Raw genomic sequence first — 19,316 nt, 5'->3', positions numbered from 1 at the left:
CAGTGCCTGGCAAATACTAAATACGTAATAGTTAGCTGCCAGTGTTATCACTATCATTCCTTCTTAGGAACTTTTACTCTGGAGAAGACCTCTTAGAATCTAATCTCCAGCTATTTGCTTCATCTCTTCTCAGTTTCTTATCTACAAAGGATGACTTATAATAATAACTTCCTAATTAAAGTTAAGCTAAACAATGTAAATAAAGCACTAATAAAGTAATCACTCAATAATATTTGGCCATTATTAGTGATATAATGTGATGATCAATAAAAGTAATACTGTCCTACAGAAGGTCACCATAGAGTCTTCATGGTTAAACGACTATGTTCAATTGTGTAGATTGCACCTTTCCCTGGTACATATTTTTTATATTATTGAAATTATGGGTTTCATACAATTTTGCATCAGTTTAAAATCATTATGTTTTTGTTTCTGCATCATCTCAAAAATAATTATTTGCATAGTACTTCATCTTGATTCATATTCGTATTTCATGAAAACATTCAGATTATTGAAATTTGGAACTCAGAAAAGTGCCAGGAACATCCGTATGATTTTGCCTTAATGCTTCTCTGAGATTATGTCCCGACACCTTTCACAAGGAATCTATGAACAAAAATTTTAAACATTCTATACAATATCTTTATGTCAGGATCAGGGATCAAAGTTGCCAAAATATTTTCTAACTTAGGGAAAAAGAAGATAACTTTAACTCTCTCACCAACTTAGGCTTCAACATCAAAGTAAAATGTTAACTAAATACTTGATTTATGGGCAGATTAAACACACTGCCATAGCAGCTTAAATGTTTCTCCATTACTAACCTCCCTCTTTACCCTGCCTGAACCCCACGATATTTGAAAGCTATAAGATGATTTATGCCTCCAAGAGAAGACTTACATCTTTTTCCTTTCCAGGTATCTTTTAAATAAACATTAAGAATATTGCTTTGCCTAGTCAGTTGGTCTACAAAATAAGGAATTTAGACTGGACGATTTTTGAGCTGCTTCCTAAAGTGTTCTTCCTCAGGACTTATAACATCTGGGGCCTACTTTGTGGATAGAAAACTGAATGTCTTACATAAAACCTGTTCTTCCCTGCTTTCTTTTTATAAAGTAATGGAAAGAATGTGGGTTTCTGAATTGGGACACATGTGGCTTAGGATTCTGCCACTGCCACTTCCCAGCTCCACGATACCGCTGGAGATGGTGTAGCTCTCTTCAGCTGCATAAGCTCAACCCTCTTTCTTTAACTGATCATTTCATGGCTGGACACCTGATATAGACCGAATGTTTCTGTCCCCCCAAATTTCATGTTTGAACCTAATCTAATCCCCAATATGTGGTATGTGGAAGTGGGGCCTTTGTGAGGTGATTATGGCATGAGGGACAAGCCCTCAGGAGGGAGATTAGTACCCTTATAAAAGAGGCCTAGAGAGTGCCCTTGCTCCTTCCACCACGTGACGACACAGTGAAAAGATGGCCATCTATGAACAGGAAATGGGCACTCACCAGACACAGAATCTGCAAGCACCTAAACCTTGGATTCCTCAGCCTCCAGAACTATGACAAATAAATGTTTGTTGCTTAAACTATCCAGTCAGTGAAATTCTTGTTGTAGCAGCCCAGATGGACTAAGACAACATCCGATCCAAGTGCTTGACAGACAGACTTAAGTTAAAAGATAGAAGCATTAGGCCCAGGCTGTATTCTGACTGAGACAGAGAGAGAGAGAGAAGCAAAGATGTGGAATAGTCAGTTATCCCTGGTACTCCTCTTTTTTAAGGCATACCACTCACTTCTTGTCCTTTGATGCTTATGTAATTGCCTATTATATTTATACCACAAAACTCTTACTAACACCAACCTGAGTACTTTGCTGTTCTTGAAGCCAACATTTATGGCTTAAAAAGGACATTTAGGAATCTATAATTTCTGAGTTTCTCGTCTCATCTGTAAAATGGGAATAATAATAGCATGTTCCTTGTGGGATTGCTCTGAGGATTATATGTGATAATGTATGGAAACCTCCCAGTAGAGTTCTGGAAACATAGTAGGTGCTCAATAAATTGTGCCCATTAGCTTCCTGTAAATTTATGTCTCCTAAATAAACCACCAATTTATTAAGAACTTAGATTATTTCTGATACCCTACTCCTCCATCATCCTATAAATACATCAGTCCAATGAGTCTTGGAAATTGGTTGGGATATATGAGTCTCTTGATATTACCGAGAGTCTCTGAAAAGTAGTCAGACTCCCTTTCTTTGCACTGCCCTCTTCCATAGGTTAGGGAGGGGGAGCACAGGGTAGTGGCCATTCTCTAGAATGGTGCCTATTCAATGATCATAAGACCACAATAAGACGGAGGAACATTCTCACCTCTCTGTTGGGTGGATATAGTGGAGCCCTAGTATGACTCTCTACATCTGCATAAGTAAAGTTGGAAACAGATAATAGTGTTGTTCCCTTGACCGTTTCAGAGAAATATATCCTTTTTGTTAACATATACATGTTTACAGACTATATCTAATTAAGTCATTGAATGCACTCTGTCCCCCAAGTGTTGGTAAAAGACTTGAGATTTATTAAAAATCAAACTCATGTTCTCTTCTCATACTCGTGGTATTGAACAAACAACAAAGGAGACGCACAGTGAGTTTTTTTTTTTTTTGACTAACTGCCAAAATGATCATTATTCAGTTTCTAACTTAAATGTCTTCACTCTGCAAAGCCTCCTCTCAATCCTTCAGGCAGAATGCCCTCTCTCTGATAGAGAACATCCCAGATGATCTAACTTGGTTGCCTGTATCGTTTTCCCTCATAGATTGAGCTCACTTTGATGGATAATTCATTGTACCTAATATTTATTAAAGGTTGTCCTATTTGTCAGGCTCCCTGATAAGTGCTTGAAAAGGACTATCTTGTTTGTTCATCAAACAACCCCTTCAGATGGTACTACTATTCATCTACATTTTACTGATAAGGAAACATCAAATAATGAGTTGAAGTTCATACACCTAGTGAGAATAGGGACTGGCTGAACCCAAGGCCATGGTATTCCCACAGCCCCATACTGCCTCTTGGCATGGGTAGAGGCCATATCTTATCCATCACTGTCACCCCACTGTACTCACCTAAGGGTCTGAAACAGGGACATTCTCAGTCAGTGCTGATTGGTATTGAGTGGCGCAGAAATGCAACTGATTGGTGCCTGACTTCTCTGCTGTGAAGAGGGGGAGAGTGCTGCAACAGATACATTCCTCAGGGTGTAGCTATTTCCGTCCTATGTCTTTGTGCGGCTTTCTTCCTTCTTTCTAACTGCATCGTATGGATTAGAAGTTGGAGCTTAGTTGAACACCCTGTGTGGAACTGAGAGAGGAGAAATATGGAACCCCAAAATAAAGATACACAGAGAGAGAAATATTTAACCTAATGAAATCAAGTTGTTACCTGAAACTGACCTATTGCAAACACAGTTAATGTGTGAGTTCTGGTTCACTGCCCTTTCCTTCCTGATTTGGCTTAGCCTAAGAATAAGCTGATGGGCGTGGCTTAAAGATCCCAGATCACATATGTAGAATTGGGCATTGCTCAAGCAAACAGACATCTGTGCACTGTATCTGCTGTACGTACTTGAGCAGAGAAGAGTCTGCAAGAAGCAAGAAGTCACATCTCCTGGCCTGCAGAGAAAACAGAAACATGAGCACAGTAGGAAAAGTAAGGAAAAAATTTTTTTATTTTTGGAATTATATTCTAATTAATGTAATAAACAAAGATATAGTATGAAATCAATGATTTAAAATTCCTATATGAATTAGAAATAATATATACTGAAATATAACAGAATATATGTTCTAATATATGGATATTAAACTACAATTGAAATGAACTGTTTCTAAATATTTGTAATAAGAATATGTAACCTCTATACCTATTAAAGTCTATGTTCCTATATTAAATACATGTGCAGTAGTTACAGCCAGTCATGAGTAATTTGCATATCTAAAGTTAGGAAAGAAAGGTTTTTAATCAAGAAGTTATCTTATATTAAGAAAGTTATCTTTATATTAAGAAATCCTAATTTAAATGAGTTATTCTTTGTAATCTTATTTTTTTATGAATATAGGAAAGTAAAGTTGACAAAAAGTTTATTGCTCTCAAAGCACTAGAATCATCAAGACTAAGCAAACCAACATCAACATGCAAATTCCAATTTAAAACAGTCTTATTAGGGCACAATTCAGGAAATTTCCATGGAGATCCTATAGAGCGATATCTTCTTCATATAAAACTCAGTGTGATCTCACACACACACACAAATGATACTGACTGAGTTTGAATCAGTTATTAGCACTGGAAACAGATATATTTGATTCTAACTCTTCCACAGATTCATGCTTAGTTGTTCAGTTCACTTACAGGTGCAGAGACATGCACATAGTCATTCAATACAATCAATTCATCTTGTTTACCTGCTTCATGACAAAAAACTATGTAACTGTTTCCAGTAGGCTTGTTGTGTTAGGAGCAGATCACACAACATACTATCTCACTAGGATACCTAAAGTGAAAGAAACTGAGGTTTCTACACACTGTGTGACACAGCAGGCCTATAGCAGTATGACTGGCTGGAGATCATATGGGTGACCCATTGTCAGTTCTCATTCCAACTCTCTTTTCATCCATTACTGATGAGCATTTACAATGGCATATCACATTCCGAATGAAGAATGAACCCAGGACCTTGTGCATGCTAAGCATGTACTCTACCACTTGAGCTATACCCTCCCCACCTACCCTCAATCTTTTGTTAATCTTTTACTACCATGGAGTAGTGAAAAGATAAATTTGGACTGATATTAATTCTCTGGACAGCCAGCTTTGTGACTTTGGAAAAATTACTCAATTACAGAGTCAGTTGAGCCTCAATCTTTTCATCTGTAAAATAAGACTAATAATTCAATAACACTGCCTTGTAAAGTTTAAAAGTCAAGCATATAACTCACCCAGCACAGCCACTTGTGCCTGCCCCATCATACACAGGTGCTGATTATTGGGTGCCTACCATTGCTGTATTATTTTCAAGTACTCTCATATTTACTGAGGCACTGACCATGACAAACACTCTGCAACGTGGGAGGATTTGGCGTATAAATAATGACAATGGATTAATGAATTGTCAGATAAACTTCCATTGAATTTTTTATCATATTTGCAATATGTCAATTCTCCCTAGAAAAAAACTCTCAACTATACAAACTTTCCGAAAATGAAGACAGGTCTTATACTACGTTGCCAAGCACTAAAAACATGTGTTCAACTTTATTTTTAAGAATATCTGTAGGTGAGCTATGCTAGATAGAAAGTCAAACACATAGTTCTCCCCTTTTTAAATGTATACATGTGTATGTGTGTGTACAGCTTGAACTTCTGCAATTATTGGCTCAAGTCCCATCGGAAAGAAAACTCTATACATACATTAGGTAATAAAACAGAGCTGCCAAAGCTAAGTTTCAAATGAGTGGTGCAAACAGGTAGCACACAGAAACAGTGGAGGAAGAAAATCAGCGGATGAGGACAGGCATATAGAGAAAGCAGTCATGCGAGGTGGGGAGGCAAATATGCAACTGGAATCATAAAGTCACATCGTTTTGCCTTAAGTGGAGAATTGAGCAAGGGACAATCAGTTTCATGTGAACAAACAGTGAGTCTGTCAGGAAAACGGTAGTGATTTAGAACTTCATGTACAGCCAACAGTTTTGGGTAAATACACAATATCAGGACCGCATTAGGAAACAACAGCAATAAACAACCCTCGGAGAGAAAAACAACATGAAGTTCTTTCTTCATAAAAGACTATATTCCATTTTATCTCATTGTCTCACTACAGTTAATTCTGTTTCTCTTCCTTATGTTATTGCTTTACACATTTCTTATAAAGAAGTATTTATATATATATATATATATATATATATATATATATATATATATACAGACACACACGTACATTTATTTATTTGTTTGTTTGTTTGTTTGTTTGTTTGTTTTTGCAAATCAGAGGTTGTTCATTTCTGTGGAACAATGTTAGGGTCCAGGCGTGGAGTGAGATGTTGCACATAAAAAGATGAAAGACACAATCCCTAACTTCAAGAGTGAGGAAAAACTGGTATCATCTTTCTGTTCAATTTCCAGGTAATAAAATGCAAAGCGGCTGTGCTGTGGGGGGTTAAAAAACCATTTTCCATTGAGGAGGTGGAGGTTGCACCTCCTAAGGCCCATGAAGTTCGTATTAAGGTAAGATTTTTTCCACCTCTATTTAAGTTTAGGGTGAAGATTTTCAGAGAATAGTAACAGTCAAAATAACCAAAATCCAGTAAGAGGCACATTTTTATATAGTCATCCAGACAGTGGGATTACATTTGTTCTCAAAGAAAGATGTAAATATAAATTGTCAAATTTTTAAAAAGACATCAAAGAGTATATAAACTATAATCTTAATAAAATAAAACAGAATCTATGTGCTTGACAGAAAAATATGCAAAGGAATATATATCAGGATTTCAAAATCAGTTAGCATTAGATAGTGGAACTTGAGTAAATTTATTTTCTTGGTGCTAACCTACATTTTCTACTTCTATAATAAGGGATGCATTCTTGTATAGTATATAAGACTTCAATATTTCAGAAACAATTATTTCACACATTATTTCAAACTGTTTAATGCACAAAATGAAAGTAAAGGAGGGTTTTAGGTTCAATAATTCTGTGTATAAACTGAAACTGTACTTGGGAAGAGCAGGAATTATTAGCAAAATTCTTGAAAACTCTTTAGTACAATTTCAGGAAACTGAGTATTAAGTCTATGCAAGGGCCATGATCTTTTCAGAGTCTAACCATCCTCCCTTTACCCTGTAGATGGTGGCCACAGGAATCTGTCGTTCAGATGACCATGTGGTTAATGGATCCTTGGTCATGCCTCTTCCTATGATCCTAGGCCATGAGGCAGCCGGCATTGTGGAGAGCATTGGAGAAGGGGTGACTACAGTAAAACCAGGTACAGCATTCACACTTGGGGAATGTGACTTGGTTTAGGACCCCAGGATCATCCAACCCGGATGACAACCCGGAATTGATGACAGGTGCAGTAATGAGAGGTGAAAGACCTTGTTCACGGAGGAGCTGGGACTTGAAAAGAGGTCTCTTCCTTTCCTGCCTCCCTGCCTGACTCCGGTACACGTGCATTCATGCACTCGTGTCTTCTCTCCTCTGGCAAGTATTTACTGAGGGCCTGCTAGATGTCAGGCACCATGTTAGATCCTGGGAATACATGAGGATCAAAAGAGATGCAGTGTTTGCCAGAGTGGAATCCGCAATCCCATTTTAGTGTTTCTGAGCCCTGTTGTCTATTGGATCCAAAGAGAACTACAAATGAGACAAGAGATAAACACCTGTCTATCTCCTGAGCCTCTAGATCAGTGTATGGAAACTGTGTACTGACTTCATACAATGAGGCCTGTGAGGCTATGACTGAATCAACATATAATCTCTTCTTAGGTGGGAAGTGGAGCCCATTCACTGAGCTTCCCCTTCCAATATGGCCTCCTTTCTTGAATACAGAATGAATGAAATAGACGAGTTGGCAGGAAATGAAGGAAAACTAGCAGAAGGCATCCTGCCATAAACAATATCTGTTTTATTGCATTTAACCATGATTAACTATGACTGGTCACCAAGTACTATTTTATCTTTAATATTTATTGTACCCTAATGCTATTGTATTTTAATGCAGATAAATATTTTAAAGGTATACAATAAATAAATACAAAATTTCCATGCCATCATCTCATATAAATTTTATCTATTAAATGTTATTTTTCTGGGTCTTTTACATAAATAGCATAGATGATTAAAAATTATATATATATTGTTAATTAATTAAACATATATATATGTTTAATTCTAAAAAAATCACTTTACTCAGTAGGTTTGACCTACCCTCTTGGCAAATATTAATTGACCTGTGAACAGAAAATAATAACTTGTCTGGTTTGAGTTTCAGCCTTTAGTATTTCTTTTAGTTAGAAATCAATTAATAATAAATAACACCCTTACTTTTTACCCCTGCTCCTTCCACCATAGCAGTAAAAATAGATAATTCACAAATTATCAGCTACAAATATTTGAAAGTCAGTTCTTATCCTAAAAGTGTTTAACTCATAATTGAGGGTTGAGGTTTTCAATGAAATTTCTTAAGTTCTTATTTATCCCATTTTTGTTAGTGTCCATTAAAAAATGAAAATTAAAAAAATAAGCACTCACTTCATAGAACACATAAGCATAATCACTTTGAAAAGCCAAGAAATGGTTGTTGAGATTCTCATTTTCACTGTATCCAAACTATTACAAAATACTGGGTCACCTAGTGGAACTATGGTGATCTGCTCACAACTTAAATTTACATTTATACTTACAGTATGAATATTTACATTTTAATTATTCAAAATTAAATGAGATGATACATATAAAACCCCCAAGAGAAAAGTCATACAATAAAAGATAACTATTAATACAGTGGAGCTACTCTGAAATATCCATGCTGTTTTCCACATTTGCATTTCCTCTTTGGGCATCCTCAGGCATATAGAAACTCAATACTCAGCTATGCTGGCAGGCAATAGCCAAGACAGACTGGTGACCGGACCCTATTCTTGGAGAATTGTCAAATTCAAATGCCTCTAACACAGACGTGTAAGCTTTAAGTTCTTGCACTAATAATGCTCAGAAAGAAATTTAAGAAGAATTTGTTTTATCCCCTTCCCCAGGTGATAAAGTCATCCCACTCTTTGTTCCTCAGTGTGGAGAGTGCAATGTGTGTAAACATCCAAAAGGCAACTACTGCTTGAAAAATGAGTAAGTTTCATATACTCTCCTTACACAGCCAAGGAATCTACACATCAGTTATGGTTCTATCTCATACTTTCTTTTTTGTTGTAGTTGTTAAACTTTTTTTTATTGAGTTATAGTCATTTTACAATGTTATGTCAACTGTCTGATACTTTCTTATGTCTGTGTGTTCTACTGACCAGTGTGACCAATCCTCGGGGGACCCTTGTGGATGGTACCTCCAGGTTCACCTGCAAAGGGAAGCCCATCCACCATTTCCTCGGCACCAGCTCCTTCAGCCAGTACACAGTGGTGGATGAGATGTCAGTGGCCAAGATCAATGCAGACTCACCACTAGAGAAAGTCTGTCTCATCGGCTGTGGATTTTCTACTGGTTATGGGTCTGCAGTCAATGTTGCCGAGGTAGGAATAACAATGGTGATAAAACTAGCTACACTCGGACTGTCAGGGACCAAAAGGAAAGCAATTTCTAATAGGAATCTGAGATCATTCTTCATAGTTTTAATGGTGGCTTTCCTCCCACACCTGCTACCATTAAAACATTGATGTACTCCATAGAAGTGAGGGTGCTGATAAGTAGAAAATGCCCTTAGAAGGAATTGAGAGTATGTCCTAGAAAATTTATCTGTTTATCACAAATGCAAAAGCTGTTGATAATTAGTTCAGAAAAACTAAAGGTGTTTTTTTCAATAATTCTTCCATATGTGTTCTTTATGGGATTACTAAATTTTAGAGCTGGGAGCCCACTTCGACTTTCATTTTGCAGCTAGCACCAACTTGCACCATGTGCGGTAGGTCCTGCTACGTTTTGACAGCAAACATAAATGAAACGAAGGGGTTGCCTCTGAGGAGCATCTAGTCAGTCCATGGATCCTCCACTCCCAGAATTAGGATCAACATTAGATTCCAAAGCCTTACCTGATATGATATGCCTCCAAACCGAGGGCCACCAGCGTACCCACTTTGTGGATCTCTGAGGAAAGAAGAGAAGCTTCAGGGATGCATGAAGCATCTATTCCACTGCTATACCTCCTCCCTTGCCACGAACACGCACACACACACACACAAACACACACACACACACATGCACACACACTTCAGAAGTGGTAGATTTTAAGGATAAATTCTCTAAAGGCTCCTCTTTCTGAAAGGTTGGAAATATAGTAATATTCTTTCATTTTATGAAACTGAGGCCCAAAGACATAAAGCTATTTGCCACAAATCTCACAGTTGGTTAGTATGAGAGCTGCAACTTGCCCCGCTCCCAAAACTCCTGCTGAATCATAAACCATAATACCCAATGACCAGAACTTTTAAATCATAATCACAACCCTCACTTTTCTAAGGTAAAAAAGTGCTGTACCCCAGAGAATGTTTTCTTGGGACAGGAGGAGCATTTTACCCATGGTGAAGGCTGACTATAGTAGATTACATTTATTAAACAGCCCCTAAGCCAAGTTAAACCACTGAGAGAACATGTTTTCCACGTTTCTGTGATGACCACAAAGTCGCTTCTGCAATTGCATCAGCAGAGAAGGTGGTCTACTTCAGCCTACACACAGCGCAGAAGCCGGGGGCACTTGTGATAATGAATTTCATCCATTATTAAAATATAGACAAACTTTTCATTGATTTATTGTTCATTGGTACATTTTAAAAAGCAAGGATAAAATGCATTTAAGACCCATTGGTCTCAAGCTGTTTTATCTTAAAATTACCTGTTAAATTTCCCCTGTTGTTAAGATTGCTTTAAGCTGAGGAGACTCTCCTAAGCTTCACAGCTAATTTCTGCTCTCATTATACTGGTCACGACTACTGCAAGTTAATGAACCAGGCTGTTAATTATTGAGGTTTCAATTGGATTATTTTTTCAGTCTCCTCTTTTCCACTTATTATTTCATTTCCCAAAAGTTGTGTTTGTGTATGCGTGGTGGACTGAAGCTGGCTATCCATGCAGTTGAGCCACTAAACTCTCCTCAGGATGGGAGTCACTAGCATTTACAGCTCAAAAATCATCTGGTCCACTGGCCCCCAGCCTGGGTTTTCCACTGGAATTAGCTATGGACTGGATGTTACCCATAGAGATTCTGCTTTAATTGGTTATGGGCTGTGGACCTGGGCATTGAGCTTTTTTTGTAAAGCTCCCCAGATGAGTCTAATATTCGGCAAAATATGAGGATCACTGATCTAATTCAACCCCCTCATTTTAAATACAAAGCAGCTGAAGCCAAGAAGTGGCGACAACAGGTTGTGTCGAGTTTGAGTAGCTTCTGACAACAGAGAAGGCATGGCATTGTATACAATTTAGGCTCTTTCTAACAATCGTTACTTAACCTATTTGTGCATTTTCTGAAAACACAGGTCACCCAGGGCTCCATCTGTGCCGTGTTTGGCCTTGGAGGAGTTGGCCTGTCTGTTATCATTGGCTGTAAAGCAGCCGGAGCAGCCAGGATCATTGCGGTGGACATCAACAAAGACAAATTTGCAAAGGCCAAAGAGGTGGGAGCCACTGAGTGTGTTAACCCTCATGACTATGACAAACCCATCGAGGAGGTGCTGAAGGAAATGAGTGGTGGAGGTGTGGATTTTTCATTTGAAGTCATTGGTCAGCTTGACACCGTGGTACGTACCCTGAAAAGCCTTGAGGATTTGCCTCTGCATGCTGAAGTGAGCTTTTAAGCAGCAGAATAGAAACATTATATTTAAAGAATATATTTAAAACTATGGCCATTTTCCACCTCCTATTTGTTGCCTGGAGTGCTTAACTTATTATAATGAGGAATCTTCCATCCCATCAGCTAAGCAGAACTGTCACAAGGTATTATTTCCTTTTTAGAGAGAAAAGAGGTTTGTTTTTTTCAATTGAACGATTATAAATTTACTGTTTTTAGCTTAAAAAACTCAAACTCAAGTAAATATAAAGAATACAAATTCTATTCTCAAGTTGACAAGGTTGATATTCTTCTCCCCACATTCCTATCAAAATGACTTTACACTTTTTATATGTTTTCATAAATACTTATTTTTTTCACATGTACTTTGGCCAAAAGAAAAAGTGAGCAACTTCAGGCTCTGTGTCATTTTACTAACAGAAAATATGCGCCATTTCTCCATAGCAGACAGCATGGTGTCTGCACATAATTAGCACCCAAATCCGTCTGTTGAACTGAATATTTTAAAAGTCAACAAGTTTCTCCACCAAAAAAAAAGTAAGTGATGCATATCTCATAGACTTGTTTATGAATTACATGCCATAATACATGTAAAATACTTAGCACATGCACTTGTCAAGAACTAACTTACTGAGTGTCAGCTGGTATTACCGACAATGAAGGACAGTTTTCAATCTTGCAGTGCTTACATTATCTGTGGAATATACACATTACTTTCAAATAATGACAGATATCATCATGCAATGGAGAACCCATCTCCAGCTATATTCTACCTAACAAGTATTCTCTACAATCCTAACAAAGAAAATTACCAGAGGCCAACAAATCCCATTTTGAGGTTCTCCGGTAAGCCTTAGTAATAGAAAGCAGCACCTTAAGAGTAAAGCTCTTTTCAGCATTGTCTTGGGACAACAGGCCTTAGATGACTGAAGTTCTAAGACAATCCAGTTTGTCCAGGACCATAGCCTTTCTCCTGATGCCATTTTTCTATGATTTCCCCTCCATTTTCTCAGTGGAATTGGATTGTTTTATTTGAAAACACCAAATATCTGACAGCCACATGTTCTGAGGTTCTCTGGTCTTCCAAATGTCATACTACAAAATCAAAGGATTGATTATTATATATTCCTGGGGGATCCTAAACAATTTTCTTACTACAGACATGTTTAAAAACCTGACTGGAGGGGAAAGGCTTTCTTTGGAAGTTCCAGAATAATAGGTGTAGTTTACAGTAAAAGTATATGCGAGGTAAAAGCACATTTAAAACACGCCCATTTTAGGCCAACGGCTATATGAAAAGGTTCTCGATGTCACCAATCCCCGGGGAAATGCAAATCAAAACCACAAAGAGATATTACCTCAAATCTGTCAGAACGGCAGTTACCAAAAACACAAGCAATGGCAAGGTAGGGGAGGGTGCAGAGAAAGGGAGCTTTTGTGCACTGTTGGTAAGAGTATACACTGGTACAACCATTATGAAAAGCAGTCTAAGGTTCCTCAAAAAATTTAAGATAGAACTACCATATGATCCAGCCATCCCACTTCTAGCAATACAGCCAATGAAAATAAAACCACTATTTCAAAGAGGTATCTGCACCCCTACATTCATTGCGGCATTATTCATAATAGCCAAGATATGAAAACAACCTAAATGTCCACTGATGAATGAATGGATAAAGAAATTGTGACTGATGTATGTAATTCAGGCATAAAAAAGAAGTCCTGCCATTTGCAACCGCATGGGACAATCTAGAGGACATTAGGCAAAGTAAAATAAGGCAGACACAGAAAGACAAATATTATATGACCGCACTTATATGTGGAATCTAAAACAAACTCTTAGAACCATTGAGTAGAACAGAGCTGGCAGGAGGCTGGGAGGAGTGGGGATGGAGGAACAGGGGTGAAGAATAATGGGTCGATGTGCGTCAAAGGCTACAAACTTTCAGTTAAGAGTAAGTTCTGGGGACTTACATATACAACATGGTTATTATAGTTGATAGCACTGTATTATATAGTTCAAATTTGCTAAGAGAGTAGATCTTAAGTGTTCACATTACAAAAACAGTAACTAGCAGCTATGTGAGGTGATGAATGTGTTCATTAACTTGATTGTGATAATCGTTTTGCATTGCATGTGTATTTTAAACCATCATATCGTACCCCCTAAAAAATAATATTGTACACGCTAAAACAAATAATTTTTAATTGTCAGTCATACTTGGACAAAGCTGGGGAAAAATAAAGTGCATAAATCAGACAAAATTGTCCATTTTAGAAATGGCAGTAGAATCGGGATCCATGAAAAGGGGAGACCATCAAGCAGAGAAAAGGCAAACCTTGATGGTGTAATTGACCTTGTATCTAGTTCATCACCAAAATACCTGATTCAAAGTACTGAGTTCAAAATATCTACTTAATAAAGAAAGAAAAATGAGTTAACCAACTCTGGTTGCCTAGAGCTCATGTGATGATAAACATTACCTTTATTTGAGGGATCAGATTATATATACATATAATTACATATTTATGTACATAAATATATAAAGATATGTGCCTCTTTATTATTTTCAGGGAGAATTAAGTGTATACAAACATACAAATTCATTTATCCATTGTCTCATTCAAAAATATTTTCTGGTCATCTTCTAAAGCCCCAGCTAGTGGCTTTAGGAAATAATGGGGAATAAAGAAACAAAAGACATCATCTCTTCCCTCCACACACCAGCAAGCTAGCTAGGTCAGTAATACATGATACTGTGTACCACAAATGGGGACTACCAGAGAATCCACTTTAATGATGCTACATGTGAATTTATTCCAGAACTCTGCCTTGTTGTGCTGTCACAAAGCATATGGCGTAAGCGTTGTTGTAGGAGTGCCTCCTAATTCCCAGACTCTCTCTGTGAACCCCATATTGCTGTTGACTGGACGTTGCTGGAAAGGAGCTATTTTTGGTGGTATGTAGCTAGGCTTGAAGGCCAGACTCTTACCAAACTCAGGATTTCTTCCCTTCCCTAGGTTTTAAAATGCAACGTAGTTAAAAAAATTAATTCCTCTGTATCTATCGGCTCCAAATCAACTAGATGTGGAACTAATGCACACAGAAGGTCCCTAGGTAGACTTTTCTGGTGTCCCCATTGACTAGGAACTTTCAGCATCATCTCTTTTGATACTTGTAAGTGCACAACTCAACTGAAATACCTAGTAAGACCCAGGAAATCCATAGCAATAACTCATGTCTACACTCACTGCCCAAATTTAGACAATTGCTAAGTTCTCTTCCTGACTTTGGGAATAACTATCTGTACTATAATTTCTCTAGGAGACAACAAATAACTAAGACCCTAGTTTGTATTGGGGGATATTTTTTAAGTCAAATGCCTGCAAAAGGATACTGAAGGACACTATCTCTTATTAACCTGAGTAATAGTAGTCCGTGGACTTTATCAACTTTCATTTAAATTCTACTTGGAAAGTCTCTTCCCCAATTCTCCTCTTATCCCTGGCTGAATCTAACACTGATATCACTTTCTTTTCAGGCTTTAAAAGTAAGGAGTCTGTCCCCAAACTTGTGGCTGATTTTATGGCTAAGAAGTTTTCACTGGATCCTTTAATAACCCATGTTTTACCCTTTGAAAAAATAAATGAGGGATTTGACCTGCTTCGCTCAGGAAAGAGGTAGATTTTAAGTTTCTCTTTATGCTGGGGTTTGACTAACAGAGAAAAAAAAACGTAGAAGGATAAGAGAAAGACTAGGTTTCCATTCCCTTGGTTTCCATTCCCAGTTCAACCTTTGCATGTAGCACATTTAAGAGCATATTGTGAGAAGCTAAAATGTTTTGCATTTCCTGTTGGGCTGAAAACAAATTGATGATGGTTACATCAAATCTGAATGATCAGCACCCTCTGCTTTCTTTACAAGAGAACTCTCACCTTTGCAAGGAAAAAGAATCAGAGCTACATGGTCATGTTATATAACGTGGAGTTACTGCAGCCCCTGCCTGGCCACCTGAAACAGTTGACTATTAATAGCTATAAATTTAAATCACATTCAAGATATCTCAGAAACTCATTATGGGAGTTGGTGGAACTAGCTATATTGGCATTATTTTCTATACAGCTAGTTTTTTTCATAAAATCCTATTATTGTTATTTCTTTTTTCCATTTACAAAGAATTTCTCACAAGTAAAACTTGTTACAAAGAGGAAAGGTACAAAATGCTACTTTCCATGTTTACATCTTACACTTTTTTGAAACTTAGCGAAATAAGCCAGCTCCATTTTCTATCTCTAACATTTAACTTTTCCAACTGCCTAAAAAGAAGAATTTTGTCACTTGCATTTATACGAGAGGCACAATTAGTAATAGGCAGTTTTACCTAATTCCCACCTTCTAGTTCCATGGTCTGTGCTTTTTCTGCAACTTCACACTTCTTCTGATGAGGTTTTCAGCTTTAAACAGTATTTCTTAAGTACTCATACACATAACATATACTAGACACTTTGATAAAGATTATTGAGGGAGGAAAGAAACTAGCAACTAGAAGAGCACCAGATTACATCCTTTCTGGAAAAGAAGTTTGGTAATTTTTATCAGAAACTTTAAAAAAAAAAAAACCACTTAGATCCTATGTCCCAGCAATTGCATTTATGGAAACCTAGTCTACAGAAATCATCAGCTATGTGAATGCACATCTATTTCAGCATGTTCATCTAAGTCTCTAATCACCCTCTAAAACTAATCCGAGTCTCGGTATCCACGATCTCTACAATAGAAATAATATCAGAACTTGCCTTGTAGCAGTGTTAAGTTAAGGTTTAAATGATTAAATATATGAAAAGCATCTAGAGACAAGGTGACAAACGGCATAAAGTTGTTGCATGTCATCACCCATTGTTTTGTATTCATTATTATACAAGGCATATGGGCTCTCAAAAATGATTTTGGGGGAGTGGGGCATAGCTCAGTGGTAGAGTGTGTGCTTAGCATGTGCAAGGTCCTGGGTTCAATCACCACTACCTCCATTAAAAAAGAAAATGATTTTTTGATAATCTAATATACAGTGAAGCCTAAATGACAGTCATATTCAGGATGCTATAGTTGAGCTTAAGGTTGGAGAAAACACAACAGAAAAAGATGAGCTGCCTTTTTACTTGACTTGAATGCGTTAGGAATGGGAATGGAGTAGTGGGAAACAAGACAGCTTTTCAAAGGGACAAATCAAATGTTCCTTGTACTCACATGGAAGAGTGTAACTTTTCTAAACATGACGACAATTAGTATCTTTAATTTTCTGTTTCAGTATCCGTACCGTCCTGACATTCTGAGACCGTACACGTGCCTTCACTTGTAGCAGTCTTCTGGCTCCTCCATCATCGGAAACATCAGCCAAACATCGTCAATAATTCTATTCTTCAGAGATGCTACTAATAAATTACATATGGGAGCTTTCCAAAAGAAATCAAAATTGATGTAAAATTATCTTTCAAACAAATGTTTAAAATTCAAGTGAGAGCTAGATGAACTATCATTTGGGTAACTGAGTCCAACAAACATTCCTTCTTAATCATTCTACTCATGCTGAATCATGTCATCTTTCCCATTGAGGAAAGCTATTTCTTTTGATTTCTTGTCCTTTTGGTATCTTTACCACCCTTAGTCATTGAAGCCTTAGTCATTGAGAAGGTCTTCATTATGCTTGTCCCGCAACATACAAGTCATGGGCTGTTGTGCTTAAAATCTTCCACCTGTATTTCCACTGTCTGTATTTTCCTTTTTATGAAATGGAGCAAAACCATACAGTAAAAACTGCAGTCTGCAAAAGGATATACTCAGATTTATAAGTGGAGAAGGTCCAGAAAATCTAAATATAGGACATTTCTTAGGGAAATGTCACATATTTTGAAGGTAAAGAAAGTGGTTTTAGTGCTTTTATACTGTTTGCAGTAAAAATAAAAGCAGCTTCATGCTACATGTATTAAATGTGAGGCCTGAATATTAAATCTAAAAACTGAACTATTATTGGAACCATATTCCAAAAGTCTATAATTTTTACTCAAGAAAGTACTTTACTAGTTAAATGATCTTAGTTAATTATTACGATTAACTGAAAATGAGTCATAGGGCAATTAAAAAGTATTATGGTGGCTTGAAGTCTAGGGATGAGAAGGAAGAGGCTGTGGACAAAGCATGTCAAATGGGTAGCTCAGAAATGACACAAACATCCAAAGCAATAGATTTTCTGAGTAGATATCGATACATACACAGGTGTATATATTTGCAAAATTATTTTCAATCTAGAATTTTTCTATTAGCTATCAGGTCTTAAGTCTAGAAGCCTGGAATTAGTTTGATGTTTCCAATACGTGAAAGCCTATGGTATTCATTTCTTAATGCTTTCTCACAGGAAGATTTGCATTTTGAGCTTCATCTGTCAGTGTGCAATGAAAATCTTATTCCTTTAAGGGGTTTTAACTATCTTTGAAAGTGATTTAGTTCCACGTCTACAATTTATTCTATATTGTGGAAAGGACTCTAGACTCAGAGCAAGTGCTCTACCACTTACTTGTAAGTTACTCAACCTCTCTAAGCCCATTTCATCCTTTCTTTTAAAAAAATTATTCTACCAATCCATTACAGCTTCATGAAGATTACATGGAATGATGTAATGAAAAGGCTTTGTCTGTGTTGTGCCATGTAAATGTAGGGAATGGTTTCATTGTTTTGTCAAAGATGCTGACAGAGATAATTAGGGTTAGGGGAGCTTCCAGAATATCCCTAAGTTTTCAGAATGTCCTAGCATCATGGAATACTATGTTCCCATGCTGCTGGGTGCTCCAGTTGGTGTGATAATGTGAGATCCAGAGAAAAAAGAATTGGTTCTGCTTTCAGTTAATTCTAATATGCCAATATTGATTCATTAATTATAATAAATACAACAAACTAATATGTCAATAATAGGGGAAATTGTGTGTGTGTTTGTGGAGGGAGGTAAATAGGAACTTTCTTCACTATCTTCATAATTTTTCCATAAACCTAAAACTTTTTAAATTAAAATGTATTTTTATTAAAAATACTTCATAAATACTAAATATTTTAAAATCACATTTTTACAAAGTGTAAAAAAACTTTCAAAAGTCCTTAAAGACACTACACTCACTGTACAATATTTTAGTCAGAATGATATCTGAATATCCCATTGTATTTCATTCCAAATCTTGTAGAATTATGCAAACTATGTATTGAGATACATATGTATAATCTTCTGAAGAGACAGCAGCCAGTGTTGCCTATAATTTTTATCTTTATTTGCAAATTAAGTCATTTTTATGTAAGGGTTGTGTCAGGTTTGAGATGTTAATAGGAAAAGTGCACTGCTAGAGCTTTGGGAGTTTGCAAAGTTGCAAATCTCAGTATGTGTGTTATTATCAAAGTCATCACTTATACGATTTGTAACATACTGATTAAAAGAGAAAACAAAATAGCAACACTTAGGACGATATAAAGATCACTTATGAAAAGTGCTTTTATGTTAAAGAATGACAAATCTCTTCACTGAAAATGTAGTACAAAATAAAAGTAAATATCATTAATAAAACAAAATTTTAAAAAAGAGATGGTTCTAAATGCCCATGTCACAATAGTGGGTATAAAATCCTACTGGTTGCCCAGAGGCCTGCATCTGGCCCCAACCCTCCATCCTCCCAGGTTGTGGGAGCAGGTGGAGAGGGGATAT

The 19,316-nt window shown here is 36.9% G+C and overlaps 2 protein-coding genes across 3 annotated transcripts in view; one reads left to right on the top strand and one right to left on the bottom strand.

The window, feature by feature from the left end:
* C2H4orf17 (chromosome 2 C4orf17 homolog) overlaps nucleotides 1-3,578 on the bottom strand; it is an 86,875-nt gene extending 83,297 nt beyond the window's left edge. Inside the window, exons 1-2 of one of the 2 annotated variants that reach the window (XM_032460392.1) lie at nucleotides 3,452-3,578; nucleotides 3,136-3,370 (exon numbers count right to left, since the gene is read on the bottom strand). The gene's annotated coding sequence lies outside the window, so the exon portion shown is untranslated. Of the gene's footprint in view, nucleotides 1-3,135 lie in introns of both variants that reach the window. The other variant, XM_032460398.1, reaches the window with a different exon arrangement.
* LOC102523613 (alcohol dehydrogenase E chain) lies at nucleotides 3,566-19,186 on the top strand. The gene is made up of 9 exons (XM_006191281.3): nucleotides 3,566-3,718; nucleotides 6,194-6,295; nucleotides 6,917-7,055; nucleotides 8,824-8,911; nucleotides 9,088-9,307; nucleotides 11,267-11,527; nucleotides 14,402-14,537; nucleotides 15,120-15,258; nucleotides 16,884-19,186. Exons 1-9 carry the CDS (start codon nucleotides 3,701-3,703, stop codon nucleotides 16,906-16,908), a joined length of 1,128 nt encoding a protein of 375 aa, XP_006191343.2. The 5' UTR covers nucleotides 3,566-3,700; the 3' UTR covers nucleotides 16,909-19,186.
* The last annotated feature ends 130 nt before the right edge of the window (nucleotides 19,187-19,316 follow it).

The sequence above is a fragment of the Camelus ferus genome, chromosome 2 (genome assembly GCF_009834535.1).
Source record: "Camelus ferus isolate YT-003-E chromosome 2, BCGSAC_Cfer_1.0, whole genome shotgun sequence".
In the NCBI taxonomy this organism is placed as follows: domain Eukaryota; kingdom Metazoa; phylum Chordata; class Mammalia; order Artiodactyla; family Camelidae; genus Camelus; species Camelus ferus.
This window is presented reverse-complemented; position numbering and strand designations above follow the sequence as displayed.

Bases quoted from the DNA above. Each gene is read 5' to 3' on its own strand.
- LOC102523613 (XM_006191281.3), top strand. The intron at 7,056-8,823 runs GTACAGCATTCA...CCCCTTCCCCAG, and splicing joins GGTGACTACAGTAAAACCAG to GTGATAAAGTCATCCCACTC. The intron at 14,538-15,119 runs GTATGTAGCTAG...CTTTCTTTTCAG, and splicing joins GAAAGGAGCTATTTTTGGTG to GCTTTAAAAGTAAGGAGTCT.